This window comes from Nicotiana sylvestris, chromosome 6, assembly GCF_000393655.2.
Source record: "Nicotiana sylvestris chromosome 6, ASM39365v2, whole genome shotgun sequence".
Classification (NCBI taxonomy): Eukaryota; Viridiplantae; Streptophyta; class Magnoliopsida; order Solanales; family Solanaceae; genus Nicotiana; species Nicotiana sylvestris.
In genome coordinates, this window is record NC_091062.1 from 49,421,203 (window position 1) to 49,442,983 (window position 21,781).

The 21,781-nt window shown below is 34.3% G+C and overlaps 2 protein-coding genes across 2 annotated transcripts; both read right to left on the reverse strand.

Annotated features, from left to right (window-relative positions):
* Positions 1-733: 733 nt before the first annotated feature.
* On the reverse strand, positions 734-3,474 carry LOC138870583 (uncharacterized). Its single transcript, XM_070148404.1, has 3 exons — positions 2,600-3,474; positions 927-1,540; positions 734-828 (listed from the first exon to the last, which is right to left on the reverse strand). Exons 1-3 carry the CDS (start codon positions 3,472-3,474, stop codon positions 734-736), a joined length of 1,584 nt encoding a protein of 527 aa, XP_070004505.1.
* Positions 3,475-3,616: 142 nt separating this feature from the next.
* LOC138870584 (uncharacterized) lies at positions 3,617-18,398 on the reverse strand. The gene is made up of 4 exons (XM_070148405.1): positions 18,345-18,398; positions 18,195-18,301; positions 3,979-5,306; positions 3,617-3,924 (listed from the first exon to the last, which is right to left on the reverse strand). Exons 1-4 carry the CDS (start codon positions 18,396-18,398, stop codon positions 3,617-3,619), a joined length of 1,797 nt encoding a protein of 598 aa, XP_070004506.1.
* Between the last annotated feature and the right edge of the window lie 3,383 nt (positions 18,399-21,781).

Sequence of the window (21,781 nt, forward strand, 5' to 3'; positions counted from 1 at the left end):
CTTCTTCATTCTTTCCTTGTAGAGCCTCATGCTTTCAAAGGCTTGATATCTAAATTCTTCCAACTCATGCAACTCTGTTAGTCGATTTTGTCCAGTTGCTTCGGGATCCATGATCAATTGTTTCAGTGCCCACCAAGCTCGATGTTCTATTTCCACAGGCAGGTGACAGGCCTTCCCAAATACCAACTTGTATGGTGACATACCTATTGGTGTTTTGAACGCAGTCCTATAGGCCCAGAGTGCGTCATCAAGCTTCTTTGCCCAATCAGTTCGTGTGGCATTCACCGTCTTGGTTAGTACACTTTTTATCTCCCTGTTGGACACTTCAACCTGCCCACTGGTTTGCGGATGGTAAGGGGTAGCCACCTTGTGGCGTACATCATACTTTGCAAGCAATTTCTCGAAGGCTCTGTTACAGAAGTAAGTGTCTCCATCACTAATGATCGCTCTTGGTATCCCAAATCGGGTGAATATATTCTTTTTCACAAAACCTATCACCACTCTTGCATCATTAGTGGGCAACGCTGCAGCTTCCACCCATTTAGACACGTAATCCACAGCAACAAGTATGTATTTATTGCCAAATGAGCTGACGAATGGGCCCATGAAGTCAATCCCCCAAACATCAAACACCTCTACCTCTTGAATCAGGTTCATGGGCATCTCATGGCGATGGGAAATGTTCCCGGTTCACTGACATTCGTTGCAGTCCTTCACCCATAGGTGTGCATCTCTAAACAATGTTGGCCAAAAGAACCCGTCCTTTAGCACTTTCGCAGTTGTCCTGGCTCATCCCAAATGTCCTCCATATGCTGATGCGTGACAAGCCTGCAAAATAGAAGATTGTTCTATCTCGGGGACACACCTCCGGATCATATTATGAACACAGATTCTAAACAAATAAGGCTCGTCCCAATAATACATACGACAATCATGATAAAACTTTTTCTTTTGGACAGATGAAAGGTCATAGGGAACAATACCGCAGGCCAAGTAGTTTGCAAAATCTGCATACCATGGCGCATCCTCAAGACTGGCTGTGAGCAGCTGCTCGTCTGGAAAGGTTTCCAGGATCTCTTCGACCTCGACTGATTTTTCAGCTCCTTCAAGTCGCGATAGATGATTAGCGACTTGATTTTTTATGCCCTTAAGGTCACAAATTTCGAGGTCGAATTCTTGCAACAGTAGCACCCAACGAATCAAGCGCGACTTAGACTCCTTTTTCTCAATTAGGTACTTAAGTGCTGCATGGTCAGTGTATACAATTACCTTGGAACCAATCAGATATGATCGGAACTTATCAAACGCAATCACCACCACCAACATCTCCTTCTCCGTCACTGTGTAATTGAGTTGTGCACCGCTTAGCGTTCTGCTTGCGTAGTAAATCGGGTGCATCGGCTTATCTTTTCGCAGCCCCAAGACTGCTCCTATAGCATAGTCGCTGGCATCACATATGAGCTCAAATGGTTGCTCCCAGTTGGGTGCAACAATGATGGGTGCAGTGATCAATCTCTTCTTCAGTTCCTCAAATGCCAACCTGCAATCATTAGAAAACACAAAAGGCTGATCCTTTTCAAGGAGTTTGCATAATGGGTTAGCAATTTTGGAAAAAGCTTTTATGAAATGCTGGTAGAACCCAGCGTGTCCAAGAAAATTTCTCACTGCCTTGACTGAAGTGGGCGTTGGTAACTTCTCAATCACATCAACCTTAGCATGGTCGACCTCAATTCCTTTACTGGACACTCGATGCCCCAGGACTATACCTTCTTGTACCATAAAATGGCACTTCTCCCAGTTTAGCACTAAGTTTGTCTCCATACATCTTTTAAGCACTCTCCTTAAGTTGTAAAGACAGTCTTCGAATGAATCTCCCACCCAGAGAAATCATCCATAAAGACCTCCATAATATCCTCCACCATGTCTGTGAAGATGGCTAACATGCACCGTTGAAAAGTCGCGGGTGCATTGCAAATCCCAAAAGGCATTCTCCGAAAGGCAAAGATGCCATACGGACAGGTGAAGGACGTTTTCTCTCTATCTTCGGGGGCTATTGATATCTGATTGTACCCCGAATATCCATCCAAGAAACAGAAGTGCGATCGCCCAGCCAGCCTATCCAACATTTGGTCAATGAAAGGTAAGGGGAAATGGTCCTTCCGGGTGGCTTTGTTCAATTTCCTGTAATCCATGCAGATACGCCACCCTGTGACTGTACGAGTTGAGATCAACTCATTGTTCTCATTTTTTACAACAGTCATTCCCCCTTTTTCGGCACACATCAAACAGGGCTGACTCAATTACTATCAGAGATGGGGAAGATGATTCTCGCATCTAACTATTTGATTACTTCTTTCTTTACAACCTCTTTCATGTTTGGGTTCAGCCTTCGCTGGTGTTTCCTAGAGGTTTGTGCCCCTCTTCCAGGAGAATCTTATGCATACAGAAGGCTAGGTTGATACCCTTTATGTCTGCCATAGTCCAGCCAATGGTAGTCTTGTTTTCCTACAGTACCTGTACGAGCCGTTCTACCTGCACATCTAACAAACCGGATGATATGATAACAGGCAAGGTCGAATCAGGGCCTAAGAACACATACCTGAGGTGATCTGGGAGTGGCTTCAGTTCCAACTTGGGTGGTTCCTCTATTGATGGCTTTGCTGGAGGAGTGGCCCTTTTTTCTAGCTCAAGGGACTCGAACTGAGGTTCCCTTGACCAAAATCCTCGGCCTTCCAGTGCCATGACCCATTCAGTTAACCCTTCACCATACATTTCTTCTAAATTCGTCAGACATGCCTCCAATTGATCTTTTACAATTAGGGTCATATCATCTTCTTGCATGATTACATCCACTGCTTCCACTAGAGAGCAATTAGCATATTCACTGGGTCTCCTCATAGATTGCTGAACATTGAATATAACTTCTTCATCGTTCAATCTCATTTTTAATTCCCCAGTTTCACAGTCGATCAGTGCTCTCCCCGTGGCTAAAAATGGTCTCCCTAAAATAAGGGGTATCTCCTCATCCACCTGACAATCCAAGATAACAAAGTCTGCAGGGAAAACGAATTTCCCTACTTGTACCAACACATCATCAAGAATACCAGTGGGCCTCTTCACTGTGCGGTCAGCCAGCTGTAGCAGCATCGAAGTTGGCCTAGATCTACCAATGCCCAGTTTGGTGTACACAGCCAGAGACATCAGATTTATGCTGACTTCCAAATCACACAACACCTTTGCAAAGGCATAACTTCTAATTGTGCATGGAATAGTGAAGCTACCTGGGTCCGACATATTTTGAGCCATCGGTTTTGCCACCACTGCACTACAGGTCTGTGTCAAAGTTACAGTGGATAAATCCTGAAAATCAAAATTCCGTGACATTAGATCTTTCATCATCTTAGCATAACCGGGCATCTCCCTCAAGGCATCCATCAAAGGAATATTCAACTGAATTTGACGCAGAATCTCCATGAACTTCTTATATTGGTCTTCCTTCTTTTGTTTGACCAGTCTCTCAGGGAAGGGTGCAGGTATCACCCTTTGTGCATTGCTTGCTGGCTTCTCTCTGTTAGAATTTTCTGGCACAAGAGGTGCCACCTGTTCTGCAACTTGCTCATTCATCTTTTCTTTGCTTTTTTTCCTCCTGACTCTGCTCAACCACCACTTCAGTAAGTTTTGTTGGTTCTTCTACCTCTAATTGAACTGGAGTGGCTGATGTAGTGTCCTTGCTGGCTTGTGCAATTTCCTGCTCTCTGTCTAAATCTCTCCCATTCCGGAGACTTACTGCCATCAGCTGATTCGGGTTTTGGTCCTTGGGGTTTATGTTTGTGTCTGCAGGCAAAGTTCCCTGAGGACGGTTGTTCAAAGCCATGGACAGCTGACCCAGCTGCGTTTCAATATTCTTTATGGCTGAATCATGCACTGCCAATTTTTCCTACACTTTATTATTTGTCCCAATGAGTTGCTGAAGCATACCCCTGATTTCTACCATGTTGTTATCTTGCTGCTGAGGGGGTGGTTGGTATGTCAATTGTTGCTGATTTTGCTGTGGATAGCCCTGTGATTTCTGATATGGTACGGGCACCAATTGGTTTTGAGGGTGCATACCCCCAGGCTGCTGCATATTAGGCTTGTACTGCTGATTTTGCTGCGGTCTCCACTGCTGTGCTCCTTGCCTCTGACCCCCATTGTTGTTGACATAATTCATATCTTCCCTTGCCCTTTGATTTTCACCTTCTCCACTCCATGAACACACATAAGACTGATTAATACAAGGTGTACACAGTCCCCCATTTGTTGTATCAACAATGTGCACTTGTTTTGTACCCATCTCATCAATCTTCTTTGCCAATATGCTCATCTGGGTCATGAGTGTGGCCATGTTCTCTTCATGCAAATTATTTGGGTCAAGAGTAACTGAATGTACTATGGGTGCCAGTGTTGTACCTCTAGTCATCCACCCCAAATTTTGTGACATCTTATCGAGAAGGATTTTGCACTCAGTGAATGTTTTACTTAAAAATGCACCTCCAACTGACACATCCACATTTGCTTTCAAATTGTCAGCTAGCCCCATGTAGAATCTCTGGCCGAGCATCTGATCTGGAATGCCATGGTGAGGACACTTCACTAACATCCCTTTAAATCTTTCCCAAGTTTCTTGCAAGGACTCAGAGGGATGCTGCCTATACTGCAATATGTCATCAATCTGTTTTGCAGTCTTGTTAGGCGGATAGAACTTGTTCAGGAACTGCTTGACTAATTCCTCCCAGGTGGTAATAGAGTTGATAGGGAGCGAATTTAGCCAAGTCTGAGCTTCCCCGGTTACCGAGAATGGAAACAGTAGCAGCTTGATAGCTTCTGGAGTTGCATTTGGCTGCCTTTGGGTCATACAAATTGACAGAAAATTCTTCAAGTGTTGTTGCGAGTCTTCAATGTGTGACCCGGAGAACAGTCCTTTATTCTGCAGCAGATGCAACATGTTGTTGGTGATCTGGAATGTCTCCGCTTGAATTGTGGGCACAACTATGGCAGTGGCCAGATTATCAGTTGTGGGCTGTACCCAGTCATAAAGTGCAGCTTCGGGCACAAGAGGTGCCACCCTTCTGACATTTAAGTCAGCTGGTTCATTCCTGACGTTTCCGTTGACGTTATCTACGTCACCCATGTCAAATTCGAGTTGGTGTGATTGTTGAGATTGTCGAAGTATTTTGTTGGCACGATTTAATGCCCTGAATGTTTTCTCGGGGTCTGAGAGTCCTTCTAGCAGTTCTCCAGTCCTCGAAGAATTTCTAGGCATACACCTGCTTTCCACAAGAGTTCAAACGTTAGAATTTCAATGAAAAGATTGGGTATAAAGAAAACTGACTACACTTAGAATTTTTGTACTTCTCTCAATTGTAATTGATAACACCGTTAATTCCCGAGCAACGGCGCCAAAATTTGATAACGCCAAATTATGCCTTATACAAAAACACACACGGACGTAGCAAATATAATCTAAGTAATTCTGCCCAGAGTAGAACCACAGAGAATTAACCTATCAATTACTTTTGACGGATTTACTAAATTCACAGAATCAATTTCCCCAAACTTGTAATTCACAATTGATGATATTTCTAACAACTAAAGTCTGAAAATAATTAACAGCTGAAAATTAACTATGCTTGATATGTAAACAGTTGGAATAAGGTCTAAGGTAATGGTTTCCCCCATTGGTGATTTCCTTGGTTGTACGTTTCTTATAGCGATGCCTTAGTTGTCTCTATCAATCAAGAACTCTCTAGCTATCATAAATCTCTCTCAAGCAATTATGATAATTTACTAGACGCACTCTCTCAAGCTATGCTAGCTAGATTCACATTACCGTTCTTTTAGATTGCACCCGAGGTATCGTTATCTCTAATCCAATCTCTAAACCCTCGGTTATGACTCTCGTCTATACTCCGGGAGTGATGTTGTTCAAAAAACTACATAAATATGCACTCTCTCTCAAGAAGATACATAATAAATAGGAACGGATAATTGAGGGCCCTTTCAACTAACCACAATCAAAACGTAGATGAACAAACAGAGATTAACAACCAATTCAATCTATATTAATATAACAACCAAGTCATCCCCAATGAGTTTCACCAAAACCTTAGATTAAAGTATTTAGCTACTCATGACAACATAAGAATAAACTACGAAAATATTCATAATGGAAAATTGCAAGAAAAATAGAAGAAAATAAGAACTATGATGTTTTGGGTGATCTTTCACACTTGTTCTTCTTGCAAAAGTAATCTCAAAATAAGCCTCCTCTTTCTTGGGCGAGTTTCCTACATCTTATAAGGGTTTTACAAAAAAATTCCCGAATTGACACTTTGGCCCCTTAAATTTCTGGTCTGACCGAGGAGAACACTGACTCCAACCGCGGCACGGACCGCGTTGGCAACTGTGGCGAGTATGCTGGGCCTTTTTATCTCCGCGTTCCTTCTCTTTTTGCTCTTTTGTGTTTGGGTACTTCTTGAGTGGATGTTTTCTTCTCGTTATTGCCTCTAAACACTTCATGTTGCCTCCTCATATCTTATATTCCCTGCGAAACCAAATAGCATTAATTGAAGCATTTTATTGGCAACTTACATTATAAAACAACAACAAAGCATGGACAATTATGGTGTAAATAACAACTATATAGCCTATTATCAATAAACCTCTTAGATAAAAATTATATAACATTAGATATTAATAAAGAAGCAAGATATGAAATTATTGTTCAAATTTCGTATAGACAATGTATTTTTTCTATATCTGCAGCAACTTAACCCCTTGATTTTAGTACTTGCATTTCGTTTCGCTGTCAATATTAAAGAATACTAAACATGTCATGTTGTGATCTGTCTTGTTTGAGCACATTAGATTATATTATTTTAACAAAATTCTTACTATCACTTTATTTTTTCTGAAAGTCAAATATGTCTTATTCATCACATCATTTTTACGCAAATTCCTTTTTCTTTTTGTTCTTTTCTTATTGTTATTGTATTATTTATTATTTAACATTCTTAAACTATTATATAATCTTTTATAAGCTTAATAATTAAATTAATGTCTTGATTATTATCCTTTTAATAGTCTTTAATAAATATATTTTATTCTTGAAATTTAATATATTTATATGCTTTTATCCTCTTATTCGAATTTATTATTCATTTAAAGCTATTAGTAATATTTTTAAATATAATTTAATTATTAAATTTATTTATTTTTAAATTAATTTAAAGTATAAGTATCCTCACACTACCGGTATTCTTTTACACATTCTCTTTCCTACTATAAATTTTAATTAATATTTTACTATAACCATAATAATATCACATTTTATTTTAAATTTTAACTTTGAATTAGTCCAAATATTAATACATAAGTTCTTTGATTATTATGTTCCAAATGTATTGAATTTTCTTATAATTATTTTTGTTTTAGATGTAGTTAAATTTTTGATTAACTTAATGTCTTGCTTAATGTCTTGCCGAGGGTCTCCTGGAAACAGTCTCTCTACCCTTCGGGGTATGGGTAAGATCTGCGTACATATTACTCTCCCCAGACCCCACTTGTGGGATTATACTGGGTTGTTGTTGTTGTTGTTGTTGTTGTTGTTGTTGTTGTTGTTGTTGTTAATGTCTTACTTATTATCCTTTTATTAGTCTTTAAATAAATATAAATTTTTTATTCGTGAAATTTAATATATTTATATGCTTTTATCCTCTTATTCGAATTTATTTAGTCATTTAAATCTATTAATAATATTTTTAAATATAATTTAATTATTTAATTTATTTATTTTTAAATTAATTTAAAGTATAAGTATCCTCACACTACCGGTATTCTTTTACACATTCTCTTTCCTACTATAAATTTTAATTAATATTTTACTATAACCATAATAATATCACATTTTATTTTAAATTTTAACTTTGAATTAGTCCAAATATTAATACATAAGTTCTTTGATTATTATGTTCCAAATGTATTGAATTTTCTTATAATTATTTTTGTTTTAGATGTAGTTAAATTTTTGATTAACTTAATGTCTTGCTTAATGTCTTGCCGAGGGTCTCCTGGAAACAGTCTCTCTACCCTTCGGGGTATGGGTAAGATCTGCGTACATATTACTCTCCCCAGACCCCACTTGTGGGATTATACTGGGTTGTTGTTGTTGTTGTTGTTGTTGTTAATGTCTTACTTATTATACTTTTATTAGTCTTTAAATAAATATAAATTTTTTATTCGTGAAATTTAATATATTTATATGCTTTTATCCTCTTATTCGAATTTATTTAGTCATTTAAATCTATTAATAATATTTTTAAATATAATTTAATTATTTAATTTATTTATTTTTAAATTAATTTAAAGTATAAGTATCCTCACACTACCGGTATTCTTTTACACATTCTCTTTCCTACTATAAATTTTAATTAATATTTTACTATAACCATAATAATATCACATTTTATTTTAAATTTTAACTTTGAATTAGTCCAAATATTAATACATAAGTTCTTTGATTATTATGTTCCAAATGTATTGAATTTTCTTATAATTATTTTTGTTTTAGATGTAGTTAAATTTTTGATTAACTTAATGTCTTGCTTAATGTCTTGCCGAGGGTCTCCTGGAAACAGTCTCTCTACCCTTCGGGGTAGGGGTAAGGTCTGCGTACATATTACTCTCCCCAGACCCCACTTGTGGGATTATACTGGGTTGTTGTTGTTGTTGTTGTTGTTGTTGTTGTTGTTGTTAATGTCTTACTTATTATACTTTTATTAGTCTTTAAATAAATATAAATTTTTTATTCGTGAAATTTAATATATTTATATGCTTTTATCCTCTTATTCGAATTTATTTAGTCATTTAAATCTATTAATAATATTTTTAAATATAATTTAATTATTTAATTTATTTATTTTTAAATTAATTTAAAGTATAAGTATCCTCACACTACCGGTATTCTTTTATACATTCTCTTCCCTACTATAAATTTTAATTAGTTTTTATATTAATATTTTACTATAACCATAATAATATCACATTTTATTTTAAACTGTAACTTTGAATTAGTCCAAAATATTAAAACATAAGTTCTTTGATTATTATGTTCCAAATGTATTGAGTTTTCTTATAATTATTTCTATATTAGATGTAGTTAAATTTTCTTTCTTTTTTATACAAATTCAATTTTTAATTTTCATTAGTAAAATTACCTATATTAGAAATTTATTTTTTATTTTTAAAATTTTATTTTAATCATAGAAAAATAGTTTTTTATTGTTTGAACACATTATATGTAAATATTGTGGTAATAGTTTTACTTTCATTTTATTTTTTTTACCTAATATTTTCAAAAATAAAAAAATTATGAATAAAAAAAATTTCATCTTAAATTCAAATAATTCTTACCATTCTATTTTCTAAATTGTACAGCATTTTTGAAAAAATTATGCTATACTTTCAAACTTAAACTAATTGCAGTTCATTCAGATATTAATCATAAAAAAAATATTTTCTTAATTGTTTGACACATTATATCTAAATAGTGTAGTAATATTTTCAGTGTCATTTTATTTCTTTACGTAAAGTTTCTTTCCATTTAGTTTTCAAATACAAATTTAACTTTTAATTTTCATTAGTGAAATTACCTATATTAAAAATTTATTTTGTATTTTGAAACTTTTATTTTTTATCATCTTTTTAATTTTCATAAATAAGACTTCAATTTCGTGGTATTATCCATAGTTTGAGCATTCTCATCATAATTTTAAGAACTTTCTAATCTCAAATTCAAAAAGCCTTTCCCTTTCATTTCTAATAGTAAATTTCTAATAATTTCTTTAGTTTTGCTATTTTTTAATCTAATACATAGTCTTATTACGTTTTATGTGAACTTTCATTAATTTGTAACTTTATTTAATATCATTATCAACTACTATTCTTAAATATACTATAAATAAATATATAATATCATTAATCATAAAATAATTATTTATTTTTTAATAAAATATTGCTAGAAAATTTTAAATTATTTAAAATTTTAATAATATTTTTAGGTATTGTATATTTACTTTGTTTTATTTTCTAAACTTATGATTTATAAATATCCTTACATATCTCTAATTTATTTTTATTATTCAATATTTTTAGTTTTTTATTTTATCTATTAGACTTGAGTTACGTTGACTTATCCATATTATGATCTTTCTTATCATAATTTAAAAAGAATTCTCATCTCAAATTTAAATAAGTTTTACCATTTTTTCTCTATGATAAAAAAATCGAATTTTTATATTTTCTCTATTTATTCTTTATTTTTGCTTTTATATTATTCAATACCTAATATTTTTACATTATTATGTGACTTTTCATTAGCTTGTTTGAATTTAATATCTATTTCTACCACACTCATTCTAATATAAGATAGATAAAAATTTAAAAACTTTCTCATCTCAAATACAAATAATTCTTATCATTTCATTTTTAAATTAGATTGCATTTTCAAAAAACTATGTTATGCTTTCAAACTTAAACTAACTGTAGTCAATTCAAATATTAATCATAAAAAATATTTTTTTAATTATTTGAACACATTATATCTAAATATTGTATTAATATTTACATATAAAATATTCGTTTGCTCGATTTATCAATATTAATATGACTTTATTATTTTTGTTATTGAAATATTTTTTGCTCATTATTTAATTTTTTTTCTTACCTTATAAATAATTTGTATACTTTATGTAAGATCTGATTTTGCTGCTTGAATTTTGTAAAATTTTAAAGTCAATAAATCTTTAATATCTTAAGTAAATTTTAGTTTTATTTTATATTTTAACTTACTCCAAAGTATAAATAGGCATAGGTTATCTCAATTTACGTCTTTCTATATTTTTTCTTTTTTTGTTTTATAGTTTTTAAATTAATTTTTTACCTCCATAATTCTAGTTAATATAGAAGAAAATCTATGAGTGAATCAATATATAGATATAAATATAGATATAGATATAGATGTAGATAAAAATAGATACAAACATAATTAATGGAAGTACTTGAATGAATCTTATACATAATCTAAATAGATCTTAGACAAATCTATTCTATATATATATATATATATATATATATATATTATTGTTGTTGTCTTAAAATTTTAGATATATAGATATATATATATATATATATCTTAGACAAGTATTTCCAATTATGTTTTCATTTATAATTTTAATTATTATTGTTGTCTTAAAATTACCAAGTAGCTTTATTTTAGCTTGTTACTTGGCTTAACTTCATGCTTCACTACCCTACTTTTAATATAATATAGATTGTGTTAAACGAAACGGAGGAAATATCTGATAACAAGGAGTTAGAAAGTACTGTTAGAAAATGTTGGATTGACATGCATGCAGATTTCGTTGTCAAGATAGACAAAAAGGGAAGAAGCAACGACAACACGATGAAAAACCTAATCAATAATGTATACTAGTCTTACGACTCCTACTAAAAAAATAACAGGTCTTTCATAATTTTCAAACAATTTTCTTGTCTAACAATGGAACTTTGTCCAACAGTGTTTTCTCAATCAAGAATTATTCATAACGACAAAGAGAAAAGTTAAAAGTCTCTCTTATGATCACTCGGGCCAAAGAAGGAGAATGGAGGACTGTACACTTAACCAAATTAGCAGCAGTTACTCATCATTGTGCCAAAAGTTGTTTTGCATCATTAAAATTTTATGGGGTTCCTGTAGCTAGACTCGAAAATTGACCAATACTTAAAATTCTACGCACATCTAGTTAGTAGCGGAACCAAAAATTCATAAAAGAGGAATTGAAAAAAAAAACTCTAATGTCACATCTAGAATTTGTTACAAAATGGATTTTTGGGTAAATTTTATGAATGGTCATATAACTATTATTTTTTTCACCAAAGTCATATAATTATGTTTTCCCATACAAAAATCATAAAAACTTTTACTAAATCACACAAAAATTGTAGTGACCAGAAATACATCTTTTCTACAGTATTTTCTTATTCCACGATTTTTTATTTTTTATTTTCAATCTAATAAATAATAATCTAATTGAAATAGGAATGAGCCAATCGGACCTGATCCACCCAACCTAATAGCCACATATAAAATTAAACTAATACTAAAAGTGAACCTTTCAAAACATGATACGCCTATCTTTTATTTTTCTTTTCAAAATTTCCATTCAAATTAATATCACTTTTTGTTTTAAGCGCTCTCTAACTATACTTTTTTTAAATGAGAATCTCATGCATTTGAAATTAAGTTTTTTTGCGGAGGAAAGATTTTACTTTTAATATTATTTTAATTTATATATATGGGTATTGGTTCAAGTAGGATTGGGTCATTCCTATTTTAAAGGAAAAATATAATGGTGATCGATCGGCCGAAACTAATTACATTCACTAAAAACAAAATATATAAATAGGTATATTATATGTATATAATACACACATACATATAAATATATATTTTATCGACCATATGCTGAAAATATATATTTCTTCTATTTTAATTGGATTACTATTTATTAGACTGAAAATAAAAAAAAATAAAAAATTTGAATAAGAAAATACTACCAGAAAATTGTGTTTTCCGGTCACAATAATTTTTGTGTGAGAAAACAATATTATACTTATGACTTTTATGAAGAAAAAAAAAGTCATAATTATATGATCATTCGTGAAATTTACCCTTAATTTTTTAACCCCCTAACTTTGCTTACTTAGTATACTTAAATCCTCCTTTATGTTAGGGAAAATTCAACTATTTATATACAATCAAAACGTTTGTTTTCGGCCTGTTTGCCCAGTAAACTTTTCTAAACCAAACTCCTCCTCTGAATCTAGTTGAAGCTCAAATTGATTGTGAAAGGGCTAAATGCATGTCGAAATAAGACTTGAAACATGCTATTTACTGTACGTTTTGGTTATGCAGAGAAATGAATAAGGACAGAATAATTATGTCCCCTTGCAACTTGTATTTGTCTTCATTTTTCGCATCATGGTTACATATCTTTACGTTCGAACCATAATAATACTAATAACGGATAAAAATTGAAGTATATTTTTCACATCAAAGGCTGCCAGAAAGAAGAAGAAGAAAAAAAAGAACTTTTTGGTCTGCATTTCAATGAAAGAAATACTGTGGAAACTATATGGCTCTAAATAATAGTCGTATCATTTTTCAACTTTTATTTCATCTTGAAAATCATTTAATATTTTTCTTTTACCCCTAAAATTCATTCAAAGACAAAAATACTTGGTTCTTAGAGCTGGACAAGATATTCTGGGTTTTGGTCTTGGATTTATCAGGCAACATGAGATATGGGCCATGTCCTGTAGTCTTGTATTTGCGACAATTAATTTTTTTAGTTAGTCACTCTTCATCTAGGTAGAATATTAGATATTTCACTAAAGTGAGTCCATTGGCCTATCTTGTAGCACATGTTCTGTGCAAACATTACTTAAAATTGAAGAATAAGACTTTTAAGATTTGTATAGTATTCCCTGTGAGGACCTGGGATCTCCAATAGAAGCTTTTAGCTCAGTGGCTAAAGATACTGTGGTGATAACTTCAATGCCGTAGCCCCAACTTTATGAAGCTCGTTTTTCATTAGAAAAAAAGATTGATTCCCCTTTGATTACTATTTAAGTTAAGTAAATAAGTAGATAGTAATTGATTCAATAATCGCACTTGTTTTGGTATCCATTGCATTTGTTGGAAGGGTAATTTAGGAAATTCCTCCTGAGAGGGTCCAAATACAATTGTTGTAATGCTTGGAGAAGCGAATTCAGAATTTGAAAGTAGTAGGTATATCATTATCTTTAGCATAGATATATACTAAGAGGTGTCACATCCCCTTTTATCTCGCAAAAATATTATATTATTGATTAAATGATTTTTTCAACTAAAATAACAAATTTAAGTCGAGATTATTTTATTTACGAAATAATCGTCACTTGGAATCAAAGGTTTGATTCTATTTTTATCGGTCCGCAAATATAGGAGATCGGGTGTTGCTCTCAAAAGCACACGCAAGTATACGTGGTCGACAAGTAATATAGGATTGTAAGTCCAGATATCGTACCCATAAGGATTTGTGATTAACTATCAACTAAATTAAACCAAACAATTAATCTATTCAAGCGAATCCTAAAGTATGAATATTTTACTAAAATTAATCTAAAGTAGCAAACAAGGAGATTAAAGAAAATAACGACAAGCTTAACGACAAATTCAATGTGAGTGGATATTCTAGAGCTATAGGTTAGCTAACAATCCCGCTGAGTTTTTTACTTAAATCGTCTAATTCATTTATCTAATTTATTGATTGACAGGGTTAATATTGCTCGTAGCCTTCTCCCGAAGTACAACTCATCCATTCAAGCTAATCTAACGCCTATATTCCTATGGAATTAGAATTAACAAGAACGCATTAATAATTCCTGTATAGTAACTAAGCAAGGCGACTAGGTATATTCCTATCCTAACTGCTAACCGCAAATCCGCTCCCCCTTAGAGTTAAGATCTTGCTCTACTCAATCTTATATGCAATCTAGAATTCCCTCTCCCGAGTTCAATCCTAGATTCGTAGATAGTATTCAATTGGTGATCAAGCAATCAAATAATTAAGCGCAAGATTGAATAAATAAACCAATATGATAAAATAATAAGAACAATTCAAGCTTCAAACTACAACGTTCATGTAGCACTCAAAACCCTAGAATTAATAAACTATGAAATTAAAGGAAGAAAAGAGAAGAAAAACTGGTTAGAAGCCTCGTCCAAGCGTGCTGTATCTTACCCCATGTCTAAAGTGTGTCCCTAGGTCTAAGATGTATCAAAAGTCCTCAAAATAGCGTTTTCATATGTATTTATACCAAGTAGGGTCGGGCCCAGATGAAACACCCTTTCCTGCGCGAAATAGGACTCTAGACTAGGAAAACTATAAACTAAGCTTGACTAAAGTAAAGACTGACCCTATTCTCCAGGCGGGACCCCTGATTTCAAGAAAACTAAAAATTGACCCCTTTTTTTAAAAAAAAAAATTGAGACTTCCTTCTTTTTTTCCTTTTAAAATTATTATCCTAGGAGAAAATTCATCGGACTAGGTTTTCTATCTTAGGAGAAGGATTCATCAGACTAAGATTTTGATCCTAGGAGAAAGTTCATCAGACTAGGTCCCTTTTCTTCTTTTTTTTGGTATCTTAGGAGAAAGATTCATCCGACTAAGACGTTTATCCTAGGAGAAAATTCATCAGACTAGGTTTTCTATCTTAGGAGAAAAATTCATCAGACTAAAATTTTGATCCTAGGAGAAAATTCATCAGACTAGGTTTTCTATCTTAGGAGAAAAATTCATCATACTAAGATTTTATCCTAGGAGAAAGTTCATCAGACTAGGTTTTCTATCTTAGGAGAAAAATTCATCAGACTAAGATTGTGATCCTAGGAGAAAATTCATCAGACTAGGTCTCTTTTTGTTATCTTAGGAGAAAGATTCATCAGACTAAGATTTCTATTTATTATCTTAGGAGAAAGATTCATCTGACTAAAATTTGATCCTAGGAGAAAGTTCATCAGACTAGGTTTTCATATCTTAGGAGAAAGATTCATCAGACTAAGATTTCTATCCTAGGAGAAAGTTCATCAGACTAGGTCTTCTATCTTAGGAGAAAAATTCATCAAACTAAGATTGTGATCCTAGGGGAAAATTCATCAGACTAGGATTTTTATCTTAGGAGAAAAATTTATCTGACTAAGACGTTAATCCTAGGAGAAAATTCATCAGACTAGGTCTTTTTCTCTTTCTTTTTTTTAGTATCTTAGGAGAAAGATTCATCCGACTAAGACGTTTATCCTTGGAGAAAATTCATCAGACTAGGTTTTCTATCTTAGGAGAAAGATTCATCAAACTAAGATTTTTATTGGAATTAAAATCCATCAAACTAGGACATATTACCCTAGGAGGAAATGTAAAGAGCAATGGCATGATTTTATGCATATTAACAAGACAAATAAAAGCAAAAATTTGAGAAACTTCGTCAGCTCTTCTCTTCTTTTCTCTGTCTTCTTTTTATTTTGCTTTTTTTCTATTTTTCTCTTTCTTTTTTTTTCTTTTCCCTTCTTTTTTTTGGAACCTCTTTCCTTGCACTGCTTTGTTCCTGTTTCAAACAAAGAAAATTGGTCAGTTTTAAAAATGGTGGTCGGTTTGTGGCCTTGAGTCTTGAGCAGCTTGGCTTTTGCTCGATCAACTTGCGTCGGCTTCAAGAGACTTTTGCTCTGCATCAACCCTAATTGTTTCACACCCGGTACCATTGTATTTCTGGCTCAATCAACATTAACCCAACTGGAGATCTTTTCTTAGATGATATTTTCTGATATCTTGAACGACTTCCTGCTTTTGAGCAATTTGTCTATCAGAGAGAATCACCAGTTATCTTCCTTGCACCAAGTAGGCTGAGAAGAGTCTTTTTGGGGAAGCCTTTGTATGAATCTACAAGGTATATTGACAGAATAACTTAGTGCTGGCCAAATTTGCTTTATGCAATTGAAAAGCTGGTAGCAGATTTTGAAATCTTTTCTTGCTTGTTTTGACAAGGACCGAATCGGAGTGAAGGACACAATGATGCAAAGAAACGAGTATTAACAAGAAATGCCCCTGTCGGAAGGATAGAAGGAAGAGTTCTTTTTTCTTTTCTTTTTTTTCTTTTTTCAATAACTAGCTTTAATGATCATGACATGCATTTTGGACTCAACGGCTTGATCTATCAAACTAATCCAATCTTCCCTTTTGCCATTCTTATGAGCTTTGAAGTCGGGCTTGTTCGTGCCAATTCTTTGCATCAGCTTTGTGACTCACTTTCGACAAGTAGTGCCCGAAGGGTTTTCAACAACAAGTCTCTCTCATTTATTCATCTCTGCTTACCGTCGCCTTACAGTGCCCGTGAGGGTTTTCACTAATAAGACTCTCTCATTTTTTCTTTTTCTTTCTCTCTTTTTGTGAGCAACTCGACGATGTTCTATGTCGTGTGACAACTGTTGCTCATTGCATGCGTCTCTTGGCATTCTTGAAGGCATATCGGGAGGTCTTTATTTGGAAGGATTTTGGATAGGGTTGGAAAGAAAGGTCGGCATGAAGGCTCAAAATAAACTCAAAATGAGGGGTTTTAGACTTACAACTCTTGGAATCGACTCTTTCAAAAATGAAATAAAATCTTTGCCCCAGTTTCAGATGCTGGGGATTTTTGGATTTTTCTATTTTTTCTATTTTTTTTCTTCTAAATTCTTATTTGGTTGGACTGAACCGTGTGGCTGCCTACGTATCCTTATTTTAAAGGAATCAGGTCTAACATAGTTCAAACATCTGGCCTAAATTATTTTTCATCTTTCTTTCTGTTTCTCTTTTCCTTTTTCTTTTTTTTCTCTTTTTTTTCCTTTTCTTTTTTTTCTTTTTTTCTTTTTTTTTTGTTTGCCCCAACTTCTATTTTTGAGGGCATGAACCTTTGACAATTTTTTTCTCTGAACTTCCTAAGAATTGCCCCAGTTTGTACTTTTGGGACATGGATTTTTTTTTCTTTCTTTTTTTTTGACTTTAAACTTGATTCCAAAAAAGGGTAGTCAAAGAAAAATAATACAGGCTCAAAAAGGGTAACAAAGGATATAAAGTATTTGGGTAGCAGAAAAAGGGCCTCCCAGCCTTGAGAACGCTAAACATAGTATCCTTTCGCAATCACGGCATTGATGAACGTGTCTGTCTTCTTGGTGTCGTGATCACAAGACATTTCTTTATACCTTGGTGACAAACTTTCCAATAAACCTCAATTGATTAAACATCCTCAAGACCGATCTTCACAATAATTTGAAGGTGAATTTTACTCGACCTTAGTTCTGAAGTATTCCAACTCTTTATTAATCCTCAAAAGTATTTTTTTTAGTTATCAAATTCCAGTTAAATCAGTTCCTAAGATCTGGCCAAAATTTCCGCATGCATGTCTTGTCATTAAGACTAGCGGGAAAAGAACTAAGCATGGAATGACACAAAAGGACAAACTGTATTTCATTGAGTAAACAACAAGACAAACAACTTAAAATCCGAGTTACAACCCTAAGTTACCCGGCTAATGAAAATAGCAACAGAACAGAAAGACAAGACTCACAGAAACAGAATAGAGGGATAAAAGGGTTTGACTCAATAAAACAAATAAAATCTGGATCACAACCCTGAAATAACCCAGATAATAGAAAAAACATCAAAACAAACTACCAAGATTCCTTCCTGGTGAGGAGGGAATGACTTTTCAATTGCTAAGCTTGACATTTAGCCACAAATTTGCTTATCAGGATCAACAGAGCCTTCTCCAATTTCAAAATCATTAACTTCAGTTAGCAAATTCCCGAGAGGATTCTCATACTCCCTGTCACCATGCACCATCCCCACAAAGTGTGCATCATTATGTGCAGGTAAAGGATTTTGCACGATATTCTGGGCGCCACTGTCTTGGATCACAATCAGTTTTTCCTGGATCATCCTTTCTATTTCTCTTTTCAAATCCCAACAGCTTTCAACATTATTCCCCTGGGCATTGGAATGGTATTCACACCTTTTAGAAGGGTCAAAGTTTCTTGCACGTGAGTCCACATGATTTGGAGGAATAGGTGCAATCATGTCATAATGCTTTAATTTCTCAAACAAGCTTGCATATGACTCTCCTATTGGTGTAAAATTATCTTTCAACTTTCGTTCCCCTCTGTACCTCTGGCCTGGATGTGGGTTATAGGGTACCTGAAAATTTTGTGGAAGCTGGTGGAGATTTTATGATGCTCGTGCTCGCCTTTTGGGGTGTTTTGGTGGCTGGACAACATTCTGATGTGGAGCGACAAAGTATTGTGGGTTCTGAGGTGGATAGCAATGCTCAGGGGAGTCATGGAAAACTTGAAGAGGCTGCTCATACCTTCGAGATGTTCTCCTGGACCTCTTCTCGACTCTGATGTCATCATGATTTCTTCAACCTTCTCATTTGTGTCGCTAAAATTATCAGATTCAACCCGGACAGCCTGAGTTGTGGCTTTAAAAACTACTTGACTTATAATTTTGCCTGTCTTAAGACCATTCTCTACCATTTCTCCCATTTTGATTGCTTCCGAGAAGGATTTGCCAACTGCGGACATCATGTTTTGAAAGTAATCTGGCTCTTGCGCTTGAAGGAAGACAATGATTAGCTCGTGGTCGTCCATGGGTGGCTTAACTCTAGCTGCTTGCTCTCTCCATTTAATGGCATATTCCCTGAAACTTTCAGTTGGTTTCTTCTTCAGGTTTGAAAGGGAAATGCGGTCTGGGGCAATGTCGATGTTGTATTGGAACTGTTTGACAAAGGCATGTGCCATGTCATCCCAGACATACCAGCGAGACGTGTCTTGATCCAAAAATCATTCGGATGCTACTCCCGTAAGGCTTTCCCCAAAATAGGCCATCAGTAATTCTTAGTTTCTTCCCGCACCTCTCAGTTGATTGCAATACCTTTTTAGGTGGGCTATGGGGTCTCCATGTCCATCATACTTTTCAAATTTGAGAGTCTTGAAACCAGGCGGCAAGTGGACATCGAGGAACATACATAGATATTTGAAGGCAACACTCTTTTGACCTGCCAACCCTTGCATGTTTTTCAACCGTTGTTCTAAGCTTTTCACTCTTTGGGTCATTTCTTCCTGTACCATCTTTCGGGCAGGCTTCTCAATGTTTGCAGGAAGATCAAACGAGTACGAGTGGTACTCAGGAGAGTGGTACTGCTCTTGCTGTGTAGCGAATTGTGACTCATGACGAGGCTGTCCTTGACCACTGGCCCATGATTGACACATTTCGATCATTTGCTGTTTCAGTATTCTGTTTTTCTCAAACACAGTAGACTCTTGTTGAACCCTCTGACCCTGAGTCTCTTGAGCACTTGTAACAGCTTCGATGTCAGTTATCATTTTTCCTTGGATCTTGTGTTTCCAGCTTACCACAAACCGACCACCTCAACTTTCTTCAAAATTCAAAATAAAACATGTTAGAATGGACTCAGTCGGTCCTTATTATTATCAATATTTTTCATTTTGTTTTTCATTTTTTCTGTTTTTTTTCATTTTTCTTTTCAATGGTTGATCGAACCTGATGTGGGTTGCCTACGTATCATGTGGGAACATGAATCAGATCTTGCGTAGTTCGGGAAGATTAAAAATAAAGTAAATAAACTAACTCTTTTTTTTATTTCCGAAGAAAGACTTATAAAGAAAAAAAATATTTTTTGGATTTCGATTTGTTGTTTTTGTTTTGTTTTTTTTTTTTCGAATTTCGAAAGAAAAACTTCCAAAGAAGAAAGAAAATATTTTTGAATTTTTGGATTTTTATTTTGAATTTATGAAAGAAATGCTTCTAAAGAAAAAAGAAAATATTTTTGAATTTCGAATTTTCTTTTCAATTTTCGAAAGGAGAATGAAAATATTTTTGGATTTTGAGAAGAAATTAAAAGAAAATAATTTTGGATTTTTTTTAAAAAAAATTGGGGTCTTAAAGAAAGACTTTTCTAAAGAAGGAAGTAAAGGAAAATATTTTTGGATTTTTTGAAAATAGTGGGCCGGAACCGATGAGGTTTACTTACGTATCTCACATCCGGTGAGAATCGGACCCGCGTAGTTCGCCCGTTTTGACGCAACAGAAAAATATGATTTATTTTGAAATGACTTTTCTTTTTCTTTGTTTCAAAATTTCAACAGAATTTCAGGGTAATTCAAATACCTACCTCTCACTCTCTTTTCTTTTTCTATTCTTTCTCCTTTTTTTATTTTCTTTTTTCCTCTTTTTTCATTTTCTTTCCCTATTCTAGAAGCCGGTCAACATGCAAGCCGAAACAGAAAGATATGCAAGTAGCATGTAAGATGCATCAGGATGGTCTTTTAATTTGGGTGCATCTGTCCTAGACGGACCCAACCCCTATGTTGAGTCCCCTAAGTCAAGTGCACATGATGCAAACAAACGTTCCTATTAGGGATCCGGCATGAGGCTGAGTTATTCTAGGTTTAAAAACCTGGGTTTATTTGTTCTAGACCTGGCTTACCCGAGCGGACAACTCGAGCCGAGGGGGGGCTGCGTACCGGTAACCAAAAGATCATCCGGCTTTGCAACTTGTCCGAACCTCGTTCTATTTGGGATATGACACTAACAGAAAGAAGTCACGACCAGCGTGCACTCCTCAGGAGAGAGAAAAGAGGGGTTTCATAGTAGTTTATATATACAGTTCAAATAATATCAAAGCGGTAAAAAGCAATATTTTGCACATTAGGCCCAAACATGTAATAAAATCAGATAATAAACAAAGCCAAATATAACAATTCATCTAAGCTCGAATTCTAAACCCTGAACCAAAAGTTCTGGGTTTTTAATCCCCAGCAGAGTCGCCAGAACTGTCACACCTCCTTTTTACCTACCCCCGTAAGGGCGTAAAAGAGTTTTTCCAATTAAAGGACAATCGAAATGGGATTATTATTAAAAGATTCAGAGTTGCCACTTGTGAGATTTATGGTGTCCCAAGTCACCGGTTGAATCCCAAATCGAGGAAAGGGTTGACTCTGTTCAACAGTCCGCGAACCAGAAATCCTGAGTAAGGAATTCTGTTAACCCAGGAGAAGGTGTTAGGCATTCCCGAATTCCGTGGTTCTAGCACA

What these genes read in the sequence shown, in the direction of transcription:
- LOC138870583 (XM_070148404.1), bottom strand. Translation starts at nt 3,474, where the DNA reads ATGGAGATTCTGCGTCAAATTCAGTTGAATATTCCTTTGATGGATGCC. An exon ending in CCACTCCCAGATCACCTCAG is followed by an intron (nt 1,541 to 2,599) that starts GTATGTGTTCTT and finishes TAATGATTGCAG; the next exon opens with GTTGGCATTTGAGGAACTGA. An exon ending in AAAGTTTTATCATGATTGTC is followed by an intron (nt 829 to 926) that starts GTATGTATTATT and finishes TCTATTTTGCAG; the next exon opens with GCTTGTCACGCATCAGCATA.
- LOC138870584 (XM_070148405.1), bottom strand. Translation starts at nt 18,398, where the DNA reads ATGTCAAGCTTAGCAATTGAAAAGTCATTCCCTCCTCACCAGGAAGGA. An exon ending in TTGCTATTTTCATTAGCCGG is followed by an intron (nt 5,307 to 18,194) that starts GTAACTTAGGGT and finishes TGTGGAAAGCAG; the next exon opens with GTGTATGCCTAGAAATTCTT. An exon ending in CAACATGGTAGAAATCAGGG is followed by an intron (nt 3,925 to 3,978) that starts GTATGCTTCAGC and finishes AAAAATTGGCAG; the next exon opens with TGCATGATTCAGCCATAAAG.